Genomic DNA, 19,027 nt, shown 5'->3' on the forward strand with positions numbered 1-19,027 from the left:
AAGGCGTCTTGAATTTTTATTTTTGTCACGCAGTTGAAATTATGGGAACTTTTTGTTGCTTTTGCTTAAGAAGGAAAGGTTAGATAACAGTGTGATTGTCAAAAGAGAATGCAATGCTGGTGGATAAAACACTAACTAATGAGCCTTTTTCATATTAAACAAGTGGCTCTAAAGTGTTAATGGGGGGTTTGAAAGGGGGAAGGAGTGATAAATTGCCCGCAGCTAACTTGACCTGAACCTTACATGCTCATAAGTTGAAAAGTTTCTGATGGAGCAACTCAAAAAAAGCGCGTCAAAACATTTCGGAATAAGATGACATTCACCAGAAAGGCCGGTCTTTCATACAGTGCTGACGATAAAAAAAAAATTAACATTTTTAGCAGATAGAACAACTACATAAATCTGTTCTCTAATGACTTTCAATGAATTTTTTCTCTTTTTTTTGTGAAGAAAAAACACCCTTTGACAGATCTGGAAAATTGTAAATCACTCAGGTTAAACAGAGCTGACCAACCAACTTTCTAAATTGTTCCTTCGCGAGATATAAATTATTTAGTCAATAAAATTATTTTTATGAAATAACGCATTGGATTTTTTTCTTTTTCTTCTTTTTTTTCTTCTTCTTATTGTTTGTTTTAGCGCCTGGCTTATTCTCCTCTTTATTTCTTGACTGGATAATTTTAATCAAATCGTGAAACGCTTTATCAACATTTTCCTTGGTTTTCGCAGATGTTTCTAAATACGGGATATTCCATTCACTAGCTCTTGCTTCACCATCTTCTTTAGACACTTGACGTTTATCTGGTAAATCTACTTTATTCGCTACAAGTATGAATGGTATATTTTCCTTTGTTTGACCTTTAACACGTAAGATATGTTCGCGAAAGTCAGTAGCATTTGCAAATGATTCTGGTTCACATACGCTATATACACATAAAAATCCTTCCCCACTCCGAACATAGTTGTCTCTTATAGCAGCATAATCTTCTTGTCCAGCAGTATCCAAAATATCCACATGAATCTCATCTCCCTCAACAATAACTTTCTTTTTGTAACAATCCACTTTAGTTGGTCTGTATTCTTCATCAAACTAAAATGAATATAGAAATGATTTTTTAAGGCTAAGGTTTTGGCGAAATTTAAAGAACATATTAAGACATATTAAAGAAAGAAACATGTTGACTCTTTATAATTGCTTCAAAGCTATTTTAAGCTAGCGAATGTGGTAGCTAAATGAACATTCAACAAAATCAATTTTTAACACTTCTCTAAATCATTCTTATTTTTTCTTAAACTTCAACAGTCCTGTGTTTTCTATTGGCACTATCTTATTCTGGTATACAACAGCTTGTTACATTTGGCCATTACAATAGTCGGACTGATTCTTGGATATCTAGCACACTTTCGTAGCTAACTCGGAAGTAACAAGTTTATATTTTTGTGTAAAACCTCATTGTACGAGAATAAACGTAGCATGTAATATTAAAAATCTAGTGTTAATCGAAGGCCTAGTTTCATGGAAGTAACACATTCATTCGTTTTTATACAACATTTTAACAAAGAGCATGACTTTGTTTACAAAACGTGCAATGAATAACAAAAAAATTAATTAGACGTATATATAAAAACAAATACTTGCCAACAGTCGCTTAAAAATACTAAAAACAATTCTGTTACCTCGTCATACATAAACTGTGAAGTGAGTGATGACTTTCCAACGCCACCACTTCCCAACATCACTATCTTATGTTCCTTCATTAGACTATCCAGTGGAGCCATTATAACGAAAAAAAGAAAATGACCATTAACTTTGATCTAAGAGTGTTCTCAAAATCCTACTAGTTCCAACAACTATTTTATAAAACTAAAAGTTTTTATTAGGTTTCTTCGATTGTTGATGGGATATACATTTCTTCGATTGTCATTGTTTACAATATTTTTGTCAATACAAGCTCTACATTCTTTTACGATGATCAAATCCCAATTTTCATAATTGTAATGATACGTCGTGTTCTAACTCTCTGACCTAAGCAAAACACTCTCTGACTTAAGCAAAAAATAAAATAAGTTTCGCTCTCCATGGCATTCAAAGTAATAATCATAGTAAAGGAATTCAAGAAATTGGAACAGTAAGTAGTGTTTACGTAGTAATATTATCCACGGCTTCTTAACAAAACGTCACATGTATTTCACGAAAATTATGTGGGAAATTACCTACTACAAGAAAACGTTAATCGTATCCCATTCCTTGTAAATTTTTAAACATGTTTATTTAACCGTTAGTATCTACGGATTTCACAGAAATACGCAATAAAAATAAAAGCTCCCTCAAGTGCTCCCACAAATATGCTTAGTTGTAATGAGGAAAATAATTTTTAAGTAATTGATTCATGGCGATTTTAGGCCGGTGTAGAAAATTCACGAAAATTTATTCTCAAGGTAGCTTTAACCTGCACATTGACCTAAAATTGTAGGAAATAGAGTTGAGCACACTGGGACATCTAATTTTGCGAATTAATCCTGTAAAAAATGCTTGGCCAAAACTCAGAAAACTCGCTAAATTTTGTCTCACCAATGTCCATTATGTCCATTTTTTACAAGCACCGAATTACTAGAGCTATAAGTCTGAGATTTGGGTCAATATTTAACTGGTTGGACTAAAATTTTGGCAACTTAAGCAAGAAAAATTAACACAGTGAATATATATCTTACTGAATAATTTTTGTGGACTTTTTTGTAATACGGCTTTTCATAACTGTTCTTGACTCCATTTTAACTGTTGTTTCAATAAATTGTTTTCCTGTAAAAGTTCATGGTATTTTGCCTTCCAGTCAATTGATTCTTCAATCTCTGGTTCTATGACTGGATCCTGTTGAGGCTCAGGAAAGGGTTCTTGGGTTTCTCTACAGTTCTTTCGTGGGGATGCTCTTGAAGCTGGTGGCTTTCGCTTTTTGGGATTTGTTGTGTTTGTTGAGCTGGCATCTAAAGCTTCATCCTCAGTAAAGTATGGAATGACAGTCTCTTTATTTGAAAGTCTCTTTTTTGTACCCCCTGGAGGACGATAGATATCTTCTGGTCTGAAATGTTTTTCACAAAGTACAGTTGTTTTGGTTACTTTGAAGTTGTCCTTTCCGTTTACACGTTTGATACGAGAGCACCAGTATTTGACTCTGTTTGCACTCTCAGGGAACGTAAAAAAAGATATCTTTGATGTGACTCTTTCTCCTCCTTCTTCTCTAAATGTTCTGTTATCACATCCATAAGCTGCACATTGTCTTCCAAGTGATTGTTTGTGTTTCCTTTTTGGTTTTTCATTCGATATCTCACTGTTTCCCTGCTTGCTGTCCGCCATTTTGGTTTGTTATGATTCCGTGGAACATCGCTAGCCGCGTTTTCAAATATTACGCAATAATTTATGAAAAGCCGTATTTATCTCTGAATATAATAGTGAAATATTTTCATCTTGCGCTAAATTCTACGGTACTGATCTCGATGCAGTAAACGACACCATTTCAGTATGGTTCTGTAGGTGAGAGGTTTTGTGTCTGCTAAATACTACACAGTAACAACAAAACATGCAATTTTACAGTTCTGTTCATAATATTTCATTCGGCGTGCATACAAAAACATTTTAAAGGAAAATTTATTTCTACATAATAACAAAGATGGAATATACAAGCAATAAAAATTCTTACTTTTGTTTATTATAAATCAAACGTCTCGACCGTAAGAAAGGACGACCGAATTTCCGTTCTCAGAGTTTTGTGCGCATAAAAAAGATTATTCCCCTAAAAAGTAGAAATAAAAACTTTAACCAATAATTATTATAGCACACATTTTTTGTAATCGACTTTATTTAATACTTCAGTCTCAGTTACTAAAAGTAAAATTTTTACTTAAAGCTTCTTATTTGCTGATCATAATACACAAATTTTACAAGATTTCGTGTCCCACATTACGTGTTTATAAAACAGTTTTCTAAAAGACTTTTTCAAGAGTTGTTTTGTAAGTTGAGGTTGGTTGCTTAAGCCTTTCCAAATCTTCAGTCAGGCAACTTTACCTTATCAGTTGCTAAATTATTTGCCCAAATCTCAGCCGTAACTCTTCGTGTGACTAAAATATTTTTTTTTCCTTGAAATTTTGGTGTAGAGTGAGAACCTCTTTATTTTAGAATTATTTTTTATTATATACATATGTAATACACAATTATTGGACAGTACCTATAGTTACTGTTCCACTTGTCAAACAAGTTATACAAAAGAATGAACTTGAAGGCTAAAGAATAAAAATTCCCAAAATCAAAATTTAATATAACATCACATTAAATGATAACATACAACTGGCTACTTTTTTTAGAGAAACTTTTAAGAGACAAAATGTATATAATTTAAAATATCCCTATATAAAAGAATGTTCGCAAAGCTAAATTCTACGAAAAAACGTCAAATTAGCGAAAGTTTTTACCCTAAGTTTCTCCGAAAAAAGCATATAATCAACTAAAAAATGTTACGGGGTAGTCATGTTACCTAATTACAAAGGTGCCCAATAATTTAGACTTTTTGTTGACTATTTTTCGTTGTAAGCAGAGTCAAGAATTTTTGTTTTTACAATTAACACACTTTCTGCGTTAATTTTTATATTGGGTTTTTATTATCGGTGTTTTTTAAAAAGTTAAACATGGTATCTCTAAGTTGTTCCCAAAACAATAGTTTTGTGGAACATATGGTTGACCAAAAACAAACTTTATATTCATTTTCTTCTTGCATAAAAAACTAACTTTAAATAAAAGGTTTTAAAGACACAATAATTATCTTCCTAAAAGAAAGATTGGTGTTATGCTGGCCAAAATGTAAAGCAACGTAGTCATTTACAAATTAAATTTTCCACATATAAAAATTAATGGCTAAAAGGAAAAAATTTAGAATTTCAGCTGAACCACACCTTGTAATAAATATAGTATATACTCTAACGAATTCGAATGTGATTTTTTAATATTTCAATTTATAAAATAACACATTTCTTCTTCTTTTTCTTCTTCTTATCGTTTGTTTTAGCGCCTGGCTTGTTGTCCTCTTTTTTTCTTGACTGGATAATTTCCATCAAATCGTGAAACGCTTTATCAACATTTTCCTTGGTTTTCGCAGATGTTTCTAAATACGGGACTTTCCATTCACTTGCTCTTGCTTCACCATCTTCTTTAGACACTTGACGTTTATCTGCTAAATCTACCTTATTCGCTACAAGTATAAATGGTATATTTTCCTCCGTTTCACCTTTCACACGTAAGATTTGTTCGCGAAAGTCAGTAGCATTGGCAAATGATTCTGGTTCGCATACACTATATACACATAAAAATCCTTCTCCACTACGAAAATAGTTGTCTCTAATAGCGGCATAGTCTTCCTGGCCGGCAGTATCCAAAATATCAACTTGACATTCCTCGCCACCTACTGTCACTTTTTTTCGATAGCTGTCTGCTTTCGTAGGTTCGTAATCTTCAACAAACTAGAAAGATAAAATTGGAGGATAAAATTTATATAAATTTACCACTCCAGTTATGAAAGAGCATTGGAAAATATAGCATTGGGTATTACCCTAAAAAGGTAAAGAGCCTGTACATATCACGGTTAAATGGGTAAAATCGATGTTCAACTGATGTTATTCAACAAGCTTTTAATTTAAATTTTTCTTCTAATTTCAGAATATTTGCACTTCACATCAAGTAGTAGCATATTCTAACAGACATAAGCAAAGTTTTAATGTACATCCCTTAAAGATTGCTAATGACAGAAATTATCAAAATGGCACAAGGTTATAGCAAACTGGATTGGATTGGCATTAGTAAAATCTACAACCAGCTTTTGACTAGAAAATCGTCTAGACATTTTCATTACTACCACATTTCCTTGACATGCGTATTTATACAATTGTTTAGAAACAAAAGAACCAAGAAAACGGTATAGCTCAATGCTTTTATGACAGTTCAAATAATATGCTATTCTCTTGCTAAAAATGGTATAAAACTAGTTGTATGCAACAAAATATGAAAGAAAATCAAGATCTGAACAATATTCTCCAAGTCATATTGTAGTAGAACTACTTTGTTTATCACTAACATACTGCCTGGCAGTGAGTGGGGTTCGATCCGCGGTCCCCAGAACTGGAAGCCGCAGACGAACCCACTACACTACGAGAATGAAATATGTGCTATGATAAATATTCACCTATGTATACACACCATCCGGATAAACTATCTGAGTTCATCACTAACATATTACCGCACGTAGTGTAGTGGGTTTGTCTGCTGCTCCCAGTTCATCTACAATATGACTTACACGCATTATACTCGCCCGTCATGATCAGAGGTCTGATTTGGGTGAAGCATTCTCTGTTGAGAATGAAATATGGATGTGCTATAATAAATATTCACGTATGAATATTCTCCAAACAGTACTCAAAAATGATGTATTCCTTTACCCTTTAAAGTATCAAATATAGGACATGAAGACACCACTGTGGTGAACATCGATTAGCACACTAGGATGGGAGTGACCTACTCAAAATATCCATATGTAAATAGATGTGCATATTTTACATAGCTATAGCCCTATAAATGTCAAGGGATATATACCTCAGGTCAATTTAGACATCGTTAAACCGATTTTGGGCAAAAAGAGATAAAAACTGTGTTACTTCTTGTAATGATCGATAGTAAAAAAATGGGGTAGTGACAGTTCTAGATTTTGTACATTTACTTTAAAATATTCACTGTTTAACATAATACTGAATCCAAACAAATTGAGTTTCTCGTTTCCTTAAAAATAATTTAAGGCATTACCAATGCCCAAAGTAATTTTCTGGATTAACTCCTGACCCTGTCTATTATTTCCAGGAGAGGCCATGACTTAGGTGGGGAGCTACACAGACCAGACATTTCCCTACAACATTCAACAACCCTGACAGTGTGCCTATGGTTACGTTCACTCGTCCTCACTGAAACACTGCCAAGGGGAATCGAACCCTGGTCTCCTGCACAAAGTGCAAGAGTTATAGCCACTAAGCCACCATGCCACAAACATGCACCAAAGGAACTGAAATACTAATAAAAGTAACAATACTATTAGGGGTTTAATAAATATTAGGGGTCTAATATTAGTATTAGACCCCTAATACTGGTGTTGCCGCTGCACACGTTATTCAGAATGAAGAGTAATTTAGTTTAAATTTAAGTTTCTATAGATGACTTGCTATCTTAATAAATTTTTTGTTTTTATTTTTTTGGCAGGCAAAATAAAGCAATTCAATTGGCTATTACTTCTTTTTAGAAGATCTGATTAGTTAAAAAACTCTTTGCCTGTGGAAAAAATGTAAACAAAGCTTATAGTAAGTCATCTATACAGGCACTTGCTAGAACCTCACGCAGTGTTTCAATAGAATCAAGAGAGTTGGTTCTCCTTCTGTATTAATATAGCACTGAGTAGCGCAGCGCAGTCCCCTATCGAAATAACATTCGGACGTAACAACCGTAATTCAGAGGACCGCTGAAAAGGTAAATGGTGGATATTGTCAGTCAGGGATAACAGCAAATTAGGCTATCACGTCAAATTAGGATAGTAGCTTAGTTAAGAGATTTTCCATGGACTAGTTAGGAGATTATCTCCTATTGAGATGTGTTTTCTTCTTTTACGATTATCTCAACAACCACGTCTGGTAGCGCCATCTTTTTTCGGAGTTTTGTTGCTTATTACATCATCTTCGTTCAAGCAAAATGTTTTATAGTTTGCTATACGGGACTAAAAATTATATGTCAAGTCATTGGATCGGCTAATTAGACGAGAAATAGTCTATTTAGGCTACACACCACCACGTTGAAAATATGCGAGCGGGAAATTTGGCCTTTTCCAGAAGCAACCATGGCCGTAAAACAAAAAAGCCGTAACACAGCGCATGCGTTCTTAATCAATACAAACTAAACGCTATACCTTCTGACAGTTCAAATAATAAAGAAAAATATATTTGGACCATCAAAAGGAGGTTCTATAGAACTGTTTTTAGTTAATAAAATCATGCAACAGAACACCGATAAGTAGCAAAAACCATGTTAATAGCTTAATTAGGAGAGATAAAAAAAATGATAAGTTATTGCTACGGGTGTCTCTTCTTCTTACCTCGTCATACATAAACTGCAAGGTCAATGCTGATTTGCCAACTCCCCCACTCCCCACCATTATTATCTTGTGTACACCAGCTGTCTTTTCCTTTGGAGGCATCTTGCTATTTTACAAAAACCTTATTGCAAATATGTAAAAGTTAAGTGTAAATAATAGCTAACTAAAACATAAATAAATCCAGTCCACAAACACAAGTGACAAAGTTTGATTTGATAAGTGTGTTTTGGCTTCGCCTTCTTGTCCCTTTCCTGTATGCCTCGTTTTCACAATTTCGGGTGTTTACTTTCTGAACGAGCTGAGCGCGTGTAATAGATGCGGGTAGAAAACTACCCGCGTGTAAAACGCTTGTAGTGTTTGTGCACCTCTGTTCTACGTGGTAAAAGCACTGAGGGCGCTATAAAGACAATGTCTGTTATACAACTACTTTATAACTGACAAAAAGTTCTCAGGAACAACCTCGAGATCACCTTTTTCTCTTCGCTCGTTGATTGCCACTAAAATCTCAAAATCTTCCACTATGCCTAAGCCACCCACTTTGGAAGTTGTGGCGCCGCACCTTGAAATGGAATGAAAAATGTTGTTATAAGCGACGTGAGGTATGCAAAGTAAAAGTGGGTGAAATTTACGGAGATTTTTGCATCCGCACACAAAAGTATTATGTCTCCCCAATAACCGACATTATTCACCACAATTTTGAGCTATTCTTGTGCAAACATAATACCTTTAATAAGCCTTTGGGTCAACCTGTGGTGATCGCCTTTAATCTGGCGTAAATTCGTGGCAACGTTGTTGCTCTTATTATCTGGTAAAGCTGAGAAAATAAAAATCCTTAATACACACTGAAATAATAATATGCTGGAAAATAAACAAAATCTTCTAAAAGCACAAATAGTGGATAAGTAAATTAGAAAAAAAGAAATTCATAAAAAAATCTTCCATCATATTCTATGCCTAAATATAGGCTTTCAATGGACAATAAATTAACAAATGATTAGGAATCTGCTCAATTATTTATTCTATTCTTGTCAAGTATGTCAAGTTCTGAACTTGCTAGGAAATTTGAAAATCCGAAATTTCCAAAAAAACATTTTTAAGCCTGTACTGTAATTTATCCGAAAATACAACTAAAATGAATATTTTTGGCCAAAATTGATTGATGAAATCCCGCATTCTGACTCTCTCACTGACGAAACGCATGTTAAGCGCATAGGACAAACCGTAAAATTTATTCTCACCGTTTTTAAGTAGCTTACTAAATACCCACCTATATCAAACGTCTTAAATCCATCCAATGCACGACTTGGCATAACATTTAAAGCACAAGAATATCATAGTAAACCAAGCCACGAGTACTCAAAAAGCTGACACTGCAACGTATCCTAGAAAAGTTATCTCGTCAGTGTTTAACTTTAGCAGACTTAGGAAGGTAGGAGCAAAGGTGCTACGGAAGTCATTTTGACAGCGTTGGATTTAACTATTTGCGCGCAGCAAATAGTTCGTTACGAAGTAGTATCTTTATGTTTTTTTTTGTTTTTCTTAGGATTGAATTTCTACATTCCTGGCCATGAAAACTTAACTTCGGTTTGATATGGAATTTTATGGCATTGTTTATTTCATAGGGCACTGTGATATGACCTTCAGGAGTAGTGATAGCACAAATACCCTCCATTTGACGGCAATTTTTTAGTTAAAATAATTGTAAATTTAAATTCCGCTGTATTTAATTTAATTCTGACGACAGTATAAAACTTGGGACTATTTTTTTAATCATATCACAGCAACCTCGTTTCCAGGGCGTTTTGCCTTGTTGATGAAATTGATAGCGGCGAAAAATTGTTAGTCACTCCATAATAACGGTTCAGGGGCCACAACATCCTGGGATCGAGGTTGATGTCACAGAAATACGTGTTAAAAATTGTCTCTGTCGAAACTCAGATTTTCTGACATCTTGGATAGTAACCATGGTAGATGCCATTTCTAATGCTGATATTTTTAAAGTCGCATGATACAATACATTTAACTGATAGTCTGTAAACTATTTTTACAAATACTGTAGAACAAAAATTTGTAAGGGGTTCCATCTTAAGGACTTTCCGAGTGTATAAATTTGGAAAGTTGAAATATAAACCAAATTTCCAAAATAAAAATAAAAAAACATGATTACTGTCGCGAAATCATTCGGTATCACACTAAAGACAAGATGTTATTATTTGTACGTATCTTGAGTCCTAATGTAGTGGTTCTGCCGAAGAAATTTCTGTTCATCAAATTTTTCTATTATAGTCAAATGGGATTCTCATCACATCACTAACCAGCATGGAGTTAACTTAGGATCAAATAGCTTTAAGGGCACCTGCTAAATCAATCCCAAGTAGTAGTTCTGATAAATCATGGAGATATCTTGCAACCTCTATTCCATGACCAGTTGTCTCTTTTTGTATATCTGACAGTAAATAGGCGCTACGTAAGAGAGAAAAGCCCTGCGGACGAAGTTGGACATTTACATGGGTATATATATATAGTTTCCCATTGATTGTTGGTGCGCAGCTTTTACTCTGGTATGGGAAAACAAGGGCAGTAATTTGAGTGAATTTATACTCAGTTGGTTTTATTTGACAGTGCCTGGTAATTCTGCCCCGATGCAAACCTTTAAATATCAAAAATCGGTTGCTTTTATGGCCGTTGGTGTAGCTGTTCTGGAATTCTGGAAAATTTAAAGAAAAATCCTTAAAGTAATGTTCACAAAATGAAATTCTCCGAAACTTTCTGCGTTTAAAGCAGATAAAATATATTTTAGTACACATTTTTAGGGAACGTCAAAGGGTTAAAGTAAACCATGACTTTCACAGGATAAATAAAAACATTAGACTCTGTCGTCGGTTTAAAATCACACATACACGTAACTTTAGCGAGCATACCTTTGTTTTATTTACACCGGGTGAAGCTAAACTTCAACAGAGAAACAACCCAGTCAAAAACAGAAAATGTGCAGACGCAATAATTAAGTGCGTGCTTTTGTGCATGAACCTTGAACACAACTAAGGTGCACCGAAACTATCCAAAAATAAAAGCATAAATTAACGAGCGCAATTTAATGACGTGTAAAACCTTTTTGAGAGGAGTAAGCGGATTTATAATCAACATATACAAAAATTGCATATCACAAATAGTAAAGGAGATATGCCATGAAGTTATTGTGGAACCGCTTCTACACCATTTGGCCGGTAGAAAATTTGAAGTGCACTCAACAACGCAAGAACTGTTGCGGCAAAAGGATTTTGAGTGGGGATACAAATGGGGTACGCAGATGCAAGAAGGGTTATTTGACCCATTAACATGGATGTTATAACGATCGGACATTTCAAGTTGTGCATTAAGACGAACAAAAACAATTAATGCACGAATTTCTGATGTTGAGTATAGCTCGTTTACACCGCTAGTATTTTCATGTTTTGAAGTATTGTCAAGAAAATGCACTCGTGTTTATTTGCATGGCCGCTGATTTGATTGCCGAAAAGCGTAATGTTTCAAAATCCTCTGTTAGCGATGTAGACTCGATTGGATTTTGCTTTCGATGCTATTGTGTGGCAGGATAACACGGTCGATGTACGAAAAAACATAAAATATAGATCGAGATTGCGATGCTGTCGTGCAGAAAAACAAAATTAAAGATCGTTAAGAGAGTCGTGAGATGTAAAAAACTTATAGTGTTTTTAATGATGTTATCTTCCCCGTATAATGTCTCCTGTCCTTTTAATTGTAAATGTCTTCCAAAAATTATTGTTTAATAATATAGGAAAGACCTTATTTCGTGTTTTCATCTGTTTTCAACCAACCTTATCCCCGGGACTATTTGCTTCTTGACGGTCCTGCGCTTTCTGATAATTGTCAAGGAGCCCTGGGTGGAAGGCCGAGGTTTTTTTGTTTTGTTTTTAGCCCGTGACCCTGTTATGAGAAAAAAAAATTGTTAGCTAACAGTGTAACGTCACGACGAAGTGACAACAGAAGTAAGTATGTCGAGATTGTCGGTTTGTATTATAGCTTCAGCGACTTCGTTATTTTTAAGAAAGACACTTGTGTGTTCAGGGGTGAGGCAAATAGGTATAGATTTTTGATCCACCTCACTCCCATAGTTCCCGTCATTACTGTACTAAACCTTAAGAAAATTGACATAAAACTAAAATTTGGCAAAAAAAAAAGTAGCTAGCTAATGTGACAGCTAATGTGAAGAGCACACTTACCTTCCACATTCACTGCTTAAATTTTGTAAAGAATGACCGCACTTCATTCACTCGTGTTTAACTAAGGCTTCTGTTAACGTCATTTTGACCAACGTGCCTAGCCCTGCTTGTGTCCTAAGGCCAGCATAAAAAATATATTATGTTTGTGTCCTCTGACCGACTCACTATTGGTAATCAAAACCCAAGTTGATAAGTCGTAAAAAGCCCAGAATTTTTTTTCGATCCCAATGCAATATAAGGTCACAAAATTTGGTTTACCCCAACTCTTAAATAGGGTGAACGATTTCATATTTTTCATTGTTTACAGAAGGAAGAGAAAATTCGTCTCACATGAATTCACTGCTGCCGCAATTTCAATGTTTTAGTAAATAAGATAATTTTCCTCTTGATGGTGATTCAACATGGGCGAGTGAAGATAGATAGATAGATAGATGCGCATATTTTACATGGCTAGCCTCACAAATATCGAGGGATATACCCTGTCTATTATTTCCAGGAGGGGCCATGGCTTAGATGGAGAGTCCTAGAGTATTTAATGCTCATTTTGAGCGACGCAGACCCAATTAGGGCCCGCGCTCTACTAGACAACTCCCGGCAACATCCAACGGCCCACACAGTGTGCCATCTTCCCAATTTCCCTCACATGGCTTGGGCTAACCCGGGGCTATGGTAACATTCACTCGCCCATGTTGAATCGCTGTCAAGAGGAATCGAACCCCGGTCTCCCGCACAGAGTACGAGAGCTATAACCACTAATCTACGGCGCCATAGTGAATGTTACCATAGCCGCAGGTTAACCCAAGCCATGTGAGGGAAATTGAGGAGATGGCACACTGTGTGGGCGGTTGGATGTTGTCGGGAGTTGTCTATTAGAGCACGGGCCCTAATTGGGTTTGCGTAGCTCAAAATGAGCATTAAATACTCTAGGACTCTCCATCTAAGCCATGCCCCCTCCTGGAAATAATCGACAGGGTATATCCCTCAATATTTGTGAGGCTAGCCATGTAAAATATACACATCTATCATCTACGTGACCAACATCAATAGTGTGATACAGGTCGGTACAACCCAGCCCACATTATCTGAATCAAACAACAGGAAAAAAACTATATTTTAAACTTCACTTTTTTAGTTAGACAGTTTTTTTTGTGGACACCTTTTCCAAAATCTCTTTGTTAATGTTCATTAATGTGTCCAACCAACCATCAGTTTGAGTTTTTTGGCTGGGAACGAATTTACATACTCCGATCTGAAAATTGCGGGGAAAATACGCCTGACAGGCCGAGTCATTTTTGCAGGGTCTTCAGGACGCGAACATAACATATTTTTGATAGTGGCCTAAATGGGACACCATAAATATTTTACAAAAAACATATATACTGAGGATATGGTTGACATGCGGTAACCTTTTTAATTAAAGAATGTATTTCTGCTAGTTACCTAATTGATATATTGTAACCTGCCCAATAGACCTTTTTAAATGTTTATCTTCCACGGTGAACTCTTTTGGCTTTAACAACTGCATGTCAGGCAGAAAGATGCAGGAGCTTCCTGAAGAAAAGTCTTTTTCAGCTCCTTTCTTTCTGCGTTAAAAATTGTTGGGGGTTTAAACTATTATCAAGTGTAGATAGATAACTTCTGATTGGCATATATTCATATAAAGCCATAATGATACCTTCGAGCGAAGAAACAGACTAAAAAGGACATCACTTCACCTAGCGCCTTCATCTTTTTGTCATTTTGACTAATGGTTATATACAAAGATTTGCAGTTTAAAAGTTTTTTCAATTTCGTCCTTAGTTACCACCGCTGTAAAAAATGACTGACATCATCACCTTGTTTCTAAGTTATTTGGCCTAACTTTAGTTATAACTGCAATGCAGTGGCTTCACCAATTTTATTGAATGCATTGACGTCAATCTATGCATAAGACGTTGCAGTGTAATGGCAGAAAGATTAGCAAATTAGACAAACTTTATCGGCGACATGAAAGGAAAATGCAGATATCCACTTTAGCTGTCACAGAAACACATCTTTTGTATTCTTATATAGACTAGTCTATTAACCCATGAAAAAATTCATTTACATATAAGAACAATGAAAAAAATAGGTTGTTTTAGGTGTTTTGCTGATGTCAGCAGTGCATATACATATATCTTTTAAAAATTTTTTTTAACCCATCGCCTTTAATATGTAGCTCTGCATATTACGGGCTCTAGCTTAAAACATTGATGAAAAAATGTATAGGATCATGGGTGTTTGATAAACGTATAAGATACAAGGGTTTAAATATTTTGTGCATTGCAATGACTTCATTAATTTAAATTAAAATATTGAGGTTAAATTAGTGTTATTGACGTTGTGACATTGAATTTTGCTAAGATTTAACATTTGAGACAACTTTTTCAGGTACATCTAAGGAAAATGAACACATTTACTTTGCCTGTTATAGACAGGCAGACAGATTTTTATTATTATAAGATATATATATATATATATTCATATTGTATTCAGGCTTGTTATTAAAGTAGTAATAAACAGAAAATACCTGTATAGCTATATATAAACGTTACAACCAGAGACGCACATTTGCCAGCACAAATCTGAACTTTGTTGCATAAGTTGTAGGGGCAAATTTTGTGTACAATTTTCTATAGTTATGCCATGTTTATAGAAGCCTCGAATTATGGGACACATATTCTGACAGAAAGTGTATCGATCCAGGAGATGAAAAAAGCTGTTGTTTAAAAGCTAAAATTTTTTAAAATTTTGGGACCCTCAGAATGTTAATTGTTGTAAAAAGGGCTTGCCAATACCCAACTCACCATAAAACAATGTTTTCATAATTATCGCCAGTATTACATATGAAATGCAAATATCTGAGATCTGAGATATTTCTTTGGGCCCATTTTGTGGAATAGGTGCCTTGTAAATTTTTCTGTTCCCCTGTGAAGATGTTTAATTTTAATCACGAGGACTATAAAAAATGACATAAGAACAAATCTCCGCCTTTGCATGTGCAACACAGGTACTGTTTTCAAAAGACAGAGCATTTGTACAAACTTATCAGTCATGGGAAATATTCCACATGTTCAGAAGCCCTTTATTTTCAACTGTAGTTTTGGAAACATAAAAATTACTACATTTTTGTTGATATGTAGTCGCCGTTTGACGGATAAACTTTTTTTTCAGCAGGAAATTTCATAATGTTTTTTTAATTTGTTTGTATCAAACAGTTAACATTTTAAAGTAAACCTACAAGATCTAGAATTGTTACCGCCACATTTTCTCCTATGCATCATTACAAGAAGTATCGCATTTTTCATCTCTCTATTTTAGGTGCCAAAATTGAATGTCCCCAAAATCGGTATAACAATGTCTAAATTGACCTGTATTAGCCCCTGATAATTATACAATAACAAACAACTAGTGATTTGACTAAAAGGGATCTCAATTCCGGCCGATTTAATCAGTTAAATTGACCAAAATAGTTCAGCTAATCTAAACTAAACAAAAAAAGGGACAATAGTGAAAACCCAATTATCCCTGGTGCAGGGGATACGATGCCTGGTTCAGGAGATGCAGTGCCTGAATTTGTAGGGCTTATACATGGATCACAGGACCTCTGGTTTGTAGTTTGAGTTTAGTTATCTTTATCTCTTTTTTTTTGTAGATATATATAATGAAAATGGCTTCAAAGAGCAGTTTGCTGTTCAGTTTCTCCTGCCTCAGGAAGTTTTTGGTGGCATTTAATTTTCTTTTAATGGTTTGTTGATTTATGCATAATTTCTTGACTATCGTGAAAGGATTAATTAATGCTAGATAAATTATTGCTAGATTGAATGTTTTTCAAATTATGTATTTCGAAGAAACTGATGCTTTTTCTTGCATAAGGAATCTTGTTATTTTGAGTTGATTTGCTACATACATAATTTCTTTTATTTATAGCTTGTAAGATGTTTTATTTATAGCTTGTGTAATATTGGCATCTTTTTTAGATTTTTGGCTTGCTGATATCAACACTTCCAGTTTATTTTTTTGTGAATAAAATTCTTAAAAGTTGGCCAATCAATGGTGGCATAATTGCAATGGGAGTTCTGTTGGTCGTTATTTCGTTGTTTGGTTGCTACGGCTCAAGAAGACAACACCAAATTATTCTTTTCTTTGTATCTTTTTCTAAAGAAAAGAACACATAACATTTATTATTTCTTTTATATATTCATTTTTTTTAATAGATTTACAAAGCTATGTTAGAATTTGAAACAACACGCCCATTTTCTATTCTGTGTTCTGATTACTTCTATTTCTGGATGATTTTTTGTGTAAATGTATAATTAATATGTTTTTCTTGACAAATGTCGTCATTAGTACATGGTCATCCTAGGATTAATATGCTTACTGACGTTTGCGTTTTCACTCGCTGCTCTATCGCTCAGCAAATCACAAGAAAGGACAGTACTTCTTAGAGGATGGAAAAGTGCTTCCAACGCAACTAGGGGTGATATTCAAACATATGGTAACTGCTGTGGTTTTGACAGCGGTGGTAATACTTCTACGGAGCATCCCTCTTGTATAGAGGTCATTGATTTTTATGTATATTACTTTTGTTTGAAATTTAATTACTTATCTATTCCGGAATCCAGACTTTACTTAAAACAAGCAAATATTTATTCTTTCACAAAGTTATTTATTTTCACGAAATTACTTGTTTTTGAATTATATAAAATATATATTTTATATATGTATTTAGCCTGGAGTCCATAGTTTTTCTAACAGCAAATGATTATCTTTTTAGCTACCATGTTATAAGACCAACAGCTGTGCTCCTTGCTATAAAAAACTGGAAAGTGATTGGTTTACATCGTTCAGAAAAGCAATAGGAGGCGTGGCACTTTTTGTCTCCATATTAATGGTAATGACCTGAACTCTCCTAGTTGCACTTTTGTATTTTATCCTGATCTTCACCCTAATATATATACCTAATAAAATACAAAAAAATGTTATAGAAATAAGTCTTATCTAACTGAAGATCTTCGTGTTTATCAAATTGGTTGATTTTGCGTCATATGATTTCTATCTACTTTTTGCATCGATGGTGTTTTGTGGATTTTGTAAATGACTTTTAAAAAGGACTAAGTAATGTGAATATAAAGTGTATAATGACAAATTGCACCTAAAATTTTCAAAATATCCTCTTTTTGTATTATTTCTTAGGCTGTTGGTATATATCTAACATACCGTTATCGACATTTTAAAAATCCGACATCGGATCCAAATGAATATCTGTGAATTTTGGTCAGAATAAAAGCAGAAGATGATAATAAGGAGATCTGTGCCCTGTGTAAAAACAAACAGCTTAAGTTGAAGACGAATGGATCTTGGCCGACGTTGTTTATGTTTTGTGCAACCAGCTATCTGACACAGTGATACTGTCGAATAGAATAACAAACGCGTTAATACCGGACGTAGTTTCGTTCCATCGTACTGAACATGTTTTGAAGTGACATATTAAAACCGAGATCTAAGTAAAAGGATGTTTTAATAATTCTAAGTTATATTGTACAATGTGTTTATATAACAAACAAACGTCAAATGCTTATTGTATTTTACACTATTGTCTTAAACACTGAAAGAAAAAAATATTTGTTAAGATAGCGAGGATGTTTCTTAGTGACGACACTAAATTTTTATGTTTTTATACTCAGATGTGATCAGCGCAGGTTGCTTTTTAAGTATGTACCCCTATTAAGAAGGCTGAATGTCTTTATATTATTACGTAAATGCATTTGTACATCTACGATGCAACTGAATCGATTGAGCGTGTAATGCTAAGAAAAAACACTCAGACTGAAAAAGAGACCAAAGAGGGCGCTTCGACTACGAATGAATTTTCTTTTGGAGAGAAAAATTTCGCGTGTAGTAATTTTCCGTGCAATTGCGATATACATGTGTTTCGCGCGTATGGATTTTATAACGACCCAACCACTTTTCGAGGTTACCATATCTAAGGTTAATATGGCCTATTCGTGTTTGGCAAAGATACGTAAATGCAGCCTTACACTAACGTATGCCGTTACTGTAAGGCTGCATTTACAATAACGGGATAGGTTCTTTCTGTTTTGTTTACGACATGGAGTAAGCATCTTAGAACATTTGAAAACACATACACTACCAATACTGCCATTATTAATGTGAAAATTACGAAATATGGCGTAGGAGTTGCTACGTTTGGAGTTTTCAAAATTGATTGTTGTGATATCTTGTGCATGTCTGCTACATTCCTTCTTAGGTAAAAATGAAAAACAACAATAAAAATAAAGACAAAATATCAGTTTGTAGCGAAGGAACTTGAAAAGGAAGAATGAAGAAGCTGAATACATAAACAGAACAAAACATAAAAGAACTCAATACCTGTAAGGTTTGCTAGATAAATACATAACAGTAATTATGTAAAAAATATGAAAAAAAATTGTTATTAAATCACTATGAAAAAACAATGAAACCAATGCATATCAAAATCTCTCAGATAAATGTTATATCCCTTTGATCATTATTATTGATTCGTTTTCTGGACTCTGATTGGCTAATTAAACACGGAAAATTTATCATTTTTAC

At 34.4% G+C, this 19,027-nt stretch overlaps 4 protein-coding genes across 4 annotated transcripts; 1 reads left to right on the forward strand and 3 right to left on the reverse strand.

The window, feature by feature from the left end:
• Window positions 1-300: 300 nt before the first annotated feature.
• LOC130621674 (ras-related protein Ral-A-like) lies at window positions 301-1,914 on the reverse strand. The gene is made up of 2 exons (XM_057437003.1): window positions 1,678-1,914; window positions 301-1,090 (listed from the first exon to the last, which is right to left on the reverse strand). The coding sequence occupies exons 1-2, from the start codon at window positions 1,777-1,779 to the stop codon at window positions 572-574; spliced, it is 621 nt and encodes a 206-aa protein (XP_057292986.1). The 5' UTR covers window positions 1,780-1,914; the 3' UTR covers window positions 301-571.
• Window positions 1,915-2,749: 835 nt separating this feature from the next.
• Window positions 2,750-3,352, reverse strand: LOC130621193 (THAP domain-containing protein 1-like). Its single transcript, XM_057436510.1, has one exon. The coding sequence runs from the start codon at window positions 3,350-3,352 to the stop codon at window positions 2,750-2,752; it is 603 nt and encodes a 200-aa protein (XP_057292493.1).
• A 226-nt stretch (window positions 3,353-3,578) lies between these two features.
• On the reverse strand, window positions 3,579-8,438 carry LOC130621675 (ras-related protein Ral-a-like). The gene is made up of 2 exons (XM_057437005.1): window positions 8,169-8,438; window positions 3,579-5,505 (listed from the first exon to the last, which is right to left on the reverse strand). Exons 1-2 carry the CDS (start codon window positions 8,268-8,270, stop codon window positions 5,002-5,004), a joined length of 606 nt encoding a protein of 201 aa, XP_057292988.1. The 5' UTR covers window positions 8,271-8,438; the 3' UTR covers window positions 3,579-5,001.
• Window positions 8,439-12,154: 3,716 nt separating this feature from the next.
• Window positions 12,155-18,062, forward strand: LOC130621673 (tetraspanin-13-like). The gene is made up of 6 exons (XM_057437002.1): window positions 12,155-12,178; window positions 16,086-16,178; window positions 16,411-16,578; window positions 16,781-16,990; window positions 17,208-17,324; window positions 17,627-18,062. Exons 2-6 carry the CDS (start codon window positions 16,095-16,097, stop codon window positions 17,699-17,701), a joined length of 654 nt encoding a protein of 217 aa, XP_057292985.1. The 5' UTR covers window positions 12,155-12,178; window positions 16,086-16,094; the 3' UTR covers window positions 17,702-18,062.
• The last annotated feature ends 965 nt before the right edge of the window (window positions 18,063-19,027 follow it).

Source organism: Hydractinia symbiolongicarpus, chromosome 12, assembly GCF_029227915.1.
Source record: "Hydractinia symbiolongicarpus strain clone_291-10 chromosome 12, HSymV2.1, whole genome shotgun sequence".
Classification (NCBI taxonomy): Eukaryota; Metazoa; Cnidaria; class Hydrozoa; order Anthoathecata; family Hydractiniidae; genus Hydractinia; species Hydractinia symbiolongicarpus.

What these genes read in the sequence shown, in the direction of transcription:
- LOC130621674 (XM_057437003.1), bottom strand. Translation starts at nt 1,779, where the DNA reads ATGGCTCCACTGGATAGTCTAATGAAGGAACATAAGATAGTGATGTTG. An exon ending in CACAGTTTATGTATGACGAG is followed by an intron (nt 1,091 to 1,677) that starts GTAACAGAATTG and finishes TATTCATTTTAG; the next exon opens with TTTGATGAAGAATACAGACC.
- LOC130621193 (XM_057436510.1), bottom strand. Translation starts at nt 3,352, where the DNA reads ATGGCGGACAGCAAGCAGGGAAACAGTGAGATATCGAATGAAAAACCA.
- LOC130621675 (XM_057437005.1), bottom strand. Translation starts at nt 8,270, where the DNA reads ATGCCTCCAAAGGAAAAGACAGCTGGTGTACACAAGATAATAATGGTG. An exon ending in TGCAGTTTATGTATGACGAG is followed by an intron (nt 5,506 to 8,168) that starts GTAAGAAGAAGA and finishes TTATCTTTCTAG; the next exon opens with TTTGTTGAAGATTACGAACC.
- LOC130621673 (XM_057437002.1), top strand. Translation starts at nt 16,095, where the DNA reads ATGAAAATGGCTTCAAAGAGCAGTTTGCTGTTCAGTTTCTCCTGCCTC. An exon ending in ACCAAATTATTCTTTTCTTT is followed by an intron (nt 16,579 to 16,780) that starts GTATCTTTTTCT and finishes TGTCGTCATTAG; the next exon opens with TACATGGTCATCCTAGGATT. An exon ending in TTTTTGTCTCCATATTAATG is followed by an intron (nt 17,325 to 17,626) that starts GTAATGACCTGA and finishes ATTATTTCTTAG; the next exon opens with GCTGTTGGTATATATCTAAC.